General features: G+C 39.9%; 1 protein-coding gene across 2 annotated transcripts; it reads right to left on the bottom strand.

Annotated features, from left to right (window-relative positions):
- Nucleotides 1–2,849: 2,849 nt before the first annotated feature.
- On the bottom strand, nt 2,850–7,933 carry LOC129159255 (piggyBac transposable element-derived protein 4-like). 2 transcript variants are annotated; one of them, XR_011520969.1, is made up of 2 exons: nt 3,893–5,509; nt 2,850–3,806 (listed from the first exon to the last, which is right to left on the bottom strand). XR_011520969.1 is itself a non-coding variant. In XM_054736914.2 (2 exons), the coding sequence occupies exons 1-2, from the start codon at nt 4,094–4,096 to the stop codon at nt 3,396–3,398; spliced, it is 615 nt and encodes a 204-aa protein (XP_054592889.2). In that variant the 5' UTR covers nt 4,097–7,933; the 3' UTR covers nt 2,850–3,395. The 2 variants fall into 2 exon arrangements, 1 of the variants encoding a protein (XP_054592889.2); XM_054736914.2 differs by having other exon boundaries at nt 3,893–7,933.
- Between the last annotated feature and the right edge of the window lie 92 nt (nt 7,934–8,025).

Genomic DNA, 8,025 nt, shown 5'->3' with positions numbered 1-8,025 from the left:
GTATCAAATATTCAAAGAAATTCATAAACGGTATTCATGGTATTATATTCTTAACCAATTCTGACAATTGAACAGACAGTTGTGCATGCGAGTACTTATACAATGTAATCATGCTGACATGTTTTGGAGAGAATGATCATTAGACTGAGAATCAACTAATCGGTTTAGATCTACAAGATCTATTTATTTGGAAAATGCTAAATGTGGGCTAACTGTATAACTGTAGGCTACATGTACTTAATCGTTTGCAAAGATGCACTGAGACAATTGAGACATGTACTAAGGCATTTGCCATTTGATAAAATGAATGAGAAATGCCATCAGAAATGCCACCTCCAAGAGGTTTGGAGGTTTGTCCATATTATTTTGAGAATGTAATTTCTGTTTCAAGAAATGAGCCAAACCAATGGAGAAAAACTGTAATATAGCGTGACAAGAGTCGTCTGAAGGTACTTCGCAAAGTAAACATTCTAATACAGTTCTAGGGTCTCATTTATAAAACATTGCGTAGAATCCTTACTAAAACCGTACTTAAGCTCAGCAAAAAAAATGTACTTACGCCAAGTAGGTTTGTGACGTATAAAACATGCAGCTGACGGCAATCTCTGCTTTATAAATCAGACTTACGAGAGAGGTTCTCAGCTGCTTTTTAGTCACATCCCGCCCTCAACACACCCACTTTCTGCCATAAATGGCCAGTGCAAAATGCCTTGTGAATCTCATGCATATACATAAGCCGGCTTGCTGCAGCATTTTGTGTCCGTGCGCGGGTGTGTGTGCGCGTGTGGGGGGACTCGTTCTGTGTGCGCACGAAGCAGTACAAGTGGTAATGCTGCTGGAATTCATAATTTTATCCTTCTCAGCAGCAGCACTGCAGGTGCTCTCCATGTCCAAAATGTGCGTAAGCAAGGTTCTTAGTCAACTTAAAGTTGCGCACATTTTTCCGCTAAGTTTTCTTTTATAAATCCCAAAGTTAGCGTGGAAAGCTGCTTACACAATTTTCCGTCCCCGTTTTGTCCGTAAGAAAGCTTTATAAATGAGGCCCCAGTTCATTAAGCCTATCAGAAAAAGTTTCCTGTAAGGAATCCAGCAGGTTGCATTGAGTCACTGACTGGTGTCAGTGTCTTTGCAGCACTCTGCATACTAAGCAAGCATACAGCGACAGTGGAGAGGAAAACTCCACAGGAAGAAACCTCCAGAGGTTCCTGACTCATAAGCAGCCATTCTGGGGATCAAGAAGAAAGAGCAGGCACACACACACACACACACACACACACACACACACACACACACACACACACACACACACACACACACACACACACACACACACACACACACACACACACACACACACACACACACACACACACACACCATTGTGATTTCTTAGTAAATGTTCTATTTAGTAAGAGATGCATTTTATTGTATTTATCTTAGTGAATCTATAATTAATTCAACAGGTAAACTAGTAGTAGCACATTCCATGTCAAGAGGGAGAATGTTTACTGTAAGTGGTTCGCAGCAGTGTGCTAGCCGATGGCCCCCTCCATGAGGCTACCACAGCTTAGCAGAACACCATTGTAACTTCTTCTGAGGAGAAAAACATCTTCACAATCTTGTGAGTAATTTTCTAACTCTGTACCGCCAACCTACGACTGGAAAGTAGCCTACATTATTAACCCTTACCCAACGTTTAAATTTTCTAACGTTAAAGTCATTAGAGCACAAAAAAATGCACTTAGAAAGCTTCCTTTAGAAATATTATATAATATTTCATAAGTCCCAATTTTTTTACATGAATTTCATCCTTGGCTTCAGCCCTAACAAAATATAATAAAATATGTGTGTGTTTCTCAGATTTAACCCCTTCATTGCCAGGTTTATTAGCAAAACCCGAAGTTTGAAAACTGTACAAAAAATGAAAAAATCAAATCATTTTTTGTGTGTTATGTCCAGATTAACTTTTTTGTGGGTAAGTTGTCACAGCCTTGGAGTGTCACAAATAGGCATAAAAATATTTTTTGCTCACTTTGTAGTTTTTGTGTAATGTCACATTTTCTAAAATACTCACGTTAAAGTCATTAGAGCACAAAAAAATGCACTTAGAAAGCTTCCCATAGAAATATTATGTAATATTTCATAAGTCCCAATTTTTTTACATGAATTTCATCCTTGGCTTCAGCCCTAACAAAATATAATAAAATATGTGTGTGTTTCTCAGATTTAACCCCTTCATTGCCAGGTTTATTAGCAAAACCCGAAGTTTGAAAACTGTACAAAAAATGAAAAAATCAAATCATTTTTTGTGTGTTATGTCCAGATTAACTTTTTTGTGGGTAAGTTGTCACAGCCTTGGAGTGTCACAAATAGGCATAAAAATATTTTTTGCTCACTTTGTAGTTTTTGTGTAATGTCACATTTTCTAAAATACTCACGTTAAAGTCATTAGAGCACAAAAAAATGCACTTAGAAAGCTTCCCATAGAAATATTATATAATATTTCATAAGTCCCAATTTTTTTACATGAATTTCATCCTTGGCTTCAGCCCTAACAAAATATAATAAAATATGTGTGTGTTTCTCAGATTTAACCCCTTCATTGCTAGGTTTATTAGCAAAACCCAAAGTTTGAAAACTGTACAAAAAATGAAAAAATCAAATCATTTTTTGTGTGTTATGTCCAGATGACCTTTTTTGTGGGTAAGTTGTCACAGCCTTGGAGTGTCACAAATAGGCATAAAAATATTTTTTGTTCACTTTGTAGTTTTTGTGTAATGTCATATTTTCTAAAATACTCACGTTAAAGTCATTAGAGCACAAAAAAAAGCACTTAGAAAGCTTCCCATAGAAATATTATATAATATTTCATAAGTCCCAATTTTTTTACATGAATTTCATCCTTGGCTTCAGCCCTAACAAAATATAATAAAATATGTGTGTGTTTCTCAGATTTAACCCCTTTATTGCTAGGTTTATTAGCAAAACCCGAAGTTTGAAAACTGTACAAAAAATGAAAAAATCAAATCATTTTTTGTGTGTTATGTCCAGATGACCTTTTTTGTGGGTAAGTTGTCACAGCCTTGGAGTGTCACAAATAGGCATAAAAATATTTTTTGCTCACTTTGTAGTTTTTGTGTAATGTCATATTTTCTAAAATACTCACGTTAAAGTCATTAGAGCACAAAAAAATGCACTTACAAAGATGACCAGTTGAACACTTTATTAAAGCACACGAACAAAGAAAAAGTGTGTGTGTGTGTGTGTGTGTGTGTGTGTGTGTGTGTGTGTGTGTGTGTGTGTGTGTGTGTGTGTGTGTGTGTGTGAGAGAGAGAGAGAGAGAGAGAGAGAGAGAGAGAAAGAGAGAAAGAGAGAGAAACACAGAGGGGAGTGAGCTAACAGCTGCAGGCTGAGCACACAACTGTTGAGTGCTCCTTGCACACAGCCTGTCCACATGCATGGCAAAAGCGTGCATGCACGCTCCTCTTCCCTCTGCAAAGGTGGCATCTTTTCTTTGTCTGCTCCTGGGCTGGACCTGGCTCCACTTGCTGCTGCACCTCCAACAGAGCTGCAGCGCTGCTGGACCGCGGCAAGCGAGTGCGCCTCGCCTGGGCTGGTCTCACCATGGAGGTCCCAAGCTCCTGCAAGAACAGCCTTCGACGGATGCTCCTCTTCTGTTGGTTCCAGGCCGGTTCCACAGACAGCCACAGGACCAGGGCATTGTAGGCGCTCACATCTAACATGTTGCAGAAGAGCGACATGGGCCAACGTCTGGTCTTGCGGCGGCAGCTGTATGTTGCAACGAGCTGGAATAAAAATAAATGAATAAATAAATTACATATGCAATTAGGTTGGTGATTTATAATAAAACAAAATAAAATAAATAAATTACCTTGTCCAAGTTGTCAACTGCCCCTTTACAGCGGTTGTAATCGATGATTACGGTCGGCTTCTGCTGCGGTCCCTCCTGGATCTGAACCTGATGGTGTTTGGTGCTGAGGAGCAGAACGTTCCGCCGGCGCTTTGGAATGTAGCTCACCGCGGTGGCGGTGGAGGTGAAGCCGAACAGGGAGGACAGAACCGCTCTGCTTTTCATCTGGAACAGCTGTGGGGGCAACTCTGGCTTGTTGCGCCTAACTGTTCCCACAAGACAGATTTTTTTTTTAGCAGCTCCTCTCCAAGAACCAGCGAGGTGAAAAAATTGTCCGTGGTGACAGTGCGGCCGCTCAGACCCTCCGTGAGTTCCAGCACCACCCGCTTCCCTTGCCCCCTTTCTGCCGGGGCGTCTCGAGTCGTCTTGCCCAGATAGGGAATAATCCCCCAGGCATAAGAAGTGGCCACATCGCACACCACCCACAGCTTGATGCCATATTTTGCCGGTTTTTAGGGCATGTACTGCTTGAAGTTGCAGCGACCTCTGAATCCGACGAGCTGTTCATCAACGCAGACATCTTCACCGGGGTTGTAGGCGAGAGGGAGCCGGGCCGCCCAGAGGTCCCACACTTCCCGCAGGGGAGCGAGCTTGTCCTGCTGCACCAACCGGCGGGCTGCCCTGGTCAAGCGGTCATCAAAGCGCAATGTTGCAGTCAGCATGTGGAACCTTCCCAAACTCATCGTGGCTCTGAATATCGGCCTCCCCGTTTCCTCCCCCCAGAGGCTGGCAGATGATTCCCCACGGGAACGGTGCACACCAGCGAGGATGAGCAACCCAAACAATGCCCGGAGTTCCACGCGGTCAACGTCTGTCCAATCGTCATATTTTCTTCTTCCCTCTATATTGGTGTATTTTATTATTACATCTAGGATTGTTGTAGTCAAAAAAAAATCGAAGCTGTCCTCAATAGTTTGGATGTAGCTGACAGCGAGGCGGGTGATCCCACAATGGCGGACGTCTGGAGCCCGAAAGGGGATCCTGGTGTCGGGTGTCGGGGACCAGGCGATCCCGCTCTTTGATTGCCACAAAGGATGGTCCCATCTCTCCTCTGCAGCAACCACCTCCTCATCTGAACCTTCTTCCATTTCTTCCCCTGAATCAGGCCCTGGGGTAAAGGCCTGATCTTCAGCCTCTTCATCCGAACAAGAGCTGTCATCCGTGGATGAGGATGAGGCTGACTCTCCCTCTTCCTCAAGCTGCTGAAACACCTCCAGGGCTTCATTCACATTGAATCTTCTTCTCATGGTTGCGGTTCAAAGAAATGAATCCTGATCTGAGTCTCATATATGTACTTTTAGTCAATTGGTGCACCTGTGTAAGCTGCCCCTACTGAATGTAAACAAAATTCGATTCTGCAGGAATTTGTTTTGAAAAACAAATGTACGCCTTTGAAGTTTTTCAGCCTTCATCTTAGCTTTCATCCATGCAAATGCTTTGTACTTATTGAAATAACATTTTGCAAAAGTAAAATTGTGAATGAGTATCTGAAATTTAGCAGAAAATCCTTTGATTTTTGATATATAGCATGCCTTTGATGAATATTCATGACGTCAACAGAGTGTGAGAACCTGTGCCCCCCCCCTACACTCCCATGGCCCACACCTGCTCAACCACTCCAGATAATGATCACAGATCTGTCCTTTGAAGATCTGTAAAGTGCTTTGGTACCTACATACACGCATGCCTGAACAATCACACACAAAGGAACACATGTCAAAATGCTATTTTGCAGAATAAGCTAATTTTGTACATTCAGTCAGGCTTATTTTTTGAAAGAACACTGAAAAAGCACAATTACCAAAAATTCAGAACACACACATGCAAACTATTGTATGGCATCTCTAAATAACACACAAACCATTTTTTTGCAAAATATGTATTATAATGGGCAGTCAGAGGTAAAGAAATACAGCTAAATCATTCAGTTTAAATGCTGGGTCAGCCATTGCCCTGCTATATATGGAGAAAGTATGCCATGTAGTGAAAAACAGTAAAAACTGCTTCTTACATTTGTGATGAGACTGTAAACACGGGCACAATCATAATTTTTTAAAATTATGCCAATATTTATGCTAATTAAAAATATATGATTTACATGAAAGTCAATGGCACAAAAAAATGCTTCAATGTGCTTAACTGTACAAAATGATTTCCACGTTTTAATAAAGTAGGTTGAATATTTTTTCAAACTTTTTTTTGTAATTCCTTCCAAAATACACATCCTCCATAAAAATTAGATAAATTGCATTAACATAGCCAAAGTTATTCACAAAAATACACGTGTCAGCACAAAAAAATGCTCTAATGTGAGGTAAGGGTTAAATCTGGCATTTTTTCACGATGTGCTTATAGTTCCCCTAACAAAAAATGAACAGGCTATCTAATATATATTCAGTGCTGCCTCACAATTTTTAGTGTGTCTCATCCCCAGTAGAAGACATCTGAATTTTGAGAAATTGGTTCAAAAATTCCAAATAAAGCGTGATTTAAACAATAAAAGGGACCATTTAGTTTTAAACTGTAACAAGTCCATTATCATTTAAAGAGCGAGTCACCCCCTACCAGAGTCTAACTCCACTCCCACTTCATGTTTGAAAAATGCAACACATGCTGTTGCCTGGCAGACCGAGAGGGTGGAGCCGCTAACAAATACACACACACTCAGGCTCACGACAGCATTGTGACATCATAATGTACCAGTTTACATCATAGCATACTTCTTAGCCAATAGCGGTGGCAGATTTAAATTCAAATACAGTGCAGAGTTTTTACCTGACAACGGCACAACACTGACAGTTTTAAGCAGAATATTTAAATTTTAACTAAGATGCACTGAAGTGCCAAATTATTGACGACACGTGTCTGCAGCATGATTAGACACTCGTTTATTTGGTTTATCAGCAAAAAAAAGTTGATTTGGGGGTGACTTGCTCTTTAATAATACTTTTTCTGGCTGAAAATGCATTTGTAGGCAATAATTGCTCAAGAAAAGGACTTTTACTTCTAATACAGATCAAGAAACCGAGAAATCTGCAATGTAAACACTTAAGGGGAAATCTACATCTGTTCCAAACAAATTATTGACACTTGATAAAAACAAATTTAAAGATTTTTTGTAATTTTAATCAAGGTAAACAAAAACAGTCTTTCTAAAGTTTGCTGGGGAGACAGGCCTTTTACAACTGCTAATGTATTTTAATTTGTGCATCTCTTATTTTTTAAGATCTTTCATTCTGAACTTTATTTTCTTTCTTCTCTGCAACAGTATATCATGATCTCTACCTGCTACAAATCAGTTACTTACCACAATGTGTATCCCCGCTGTAAAAAAGTGAGCATAAAATCAGCTGTAACGTAGTTATTAAAGCACACTTTAGTCTGACAATAAACATTTAAACCTGTGTCTGTTGGTTAATTTGGGTTAGGTTTTAAATCAAAACAAAAGTCTACCACTGTTGATCTGAGAAAACTTTGCATTATACACAACCACCATTTGTAATTCATCCTGTTTGGTGCACCATCTCACACAATGAAGAGACAATTCTGCATTTTATTATTTAACTGTTTATATTTAAGTTGCACACATCATAATCTGTCATTGGTTTATTTGTTGCTAACGTCTGTGGACTGCACATCTGTCGTTTTGCTAACTTCCTGCCTGATTTTAGCGGGTTAGCAACACGAATGCTGCTACCAGATCCCTTTACCTCATGCTCTGTATTACTTCACAAAGTTTGGGCAACTTGTGTAAAATAATAAAAAAAAAATTCTGAGGAAAAACCTCACTTACAAATTCTCTCCATCCACAACATCTCAAACCGTGTGCTAGATGTGCCTGTTGTTGTTTCAGAGGTGCTCATCCTCGTGAGAATCTATAAAAATAAGCATTTTCTTTCCAGCATTGAAAGGTAAGTGGAGTTTACAGTTGTTCAGGTTTTGTTTTCCACTGCAAGCAGAAATAGCACAAGAGAGTTGAGACACTTCGAGAGACGGATGTAACCTAATTCGTGATCATTCAATGCATGTCTACAGACTTCACAAGTCGAATGTATCTTGAAACAGAATAAAAGGAGCTTTGACTCGATTCACTA

This window comes from Nothobranchius furzeri, chromosome 6 (assembly GCF_043380555.1).
Source record: "Nothobranchius furzeri strain GRZ-AD chromosome 6, NfurGRZ-RIMD1, whole genome shotgun sequence".
Lineage (NCBI taxonomy): Eukaryota > Metazoa > Chordata > Actinopteri > Cyprinodontiformes > Nothobranchiidae > Nothobranchius > Nothobranchius furzeri.
This window is presented reverse-complemented; position numbering and strand designations above follow the sequence as displayed.

Bases quoted from the DNA above. Each gene is read 5' to 3' on its own strand.
- LOC129159255 (XM_054736914.2), bottom strand. From the start codon at position 4,096: ATGAAAAGCAGAGCGGTTCTGTCCTCCCTGTTCGGCTTCACCTCCACC. The intron at 3,807-3,892 runs GTAATTTATTTA...TTTTTATTCCAG, and splicing joins CAGTTGACAACTTGGACAAG to CTCGTTGCAACATACAGCTG.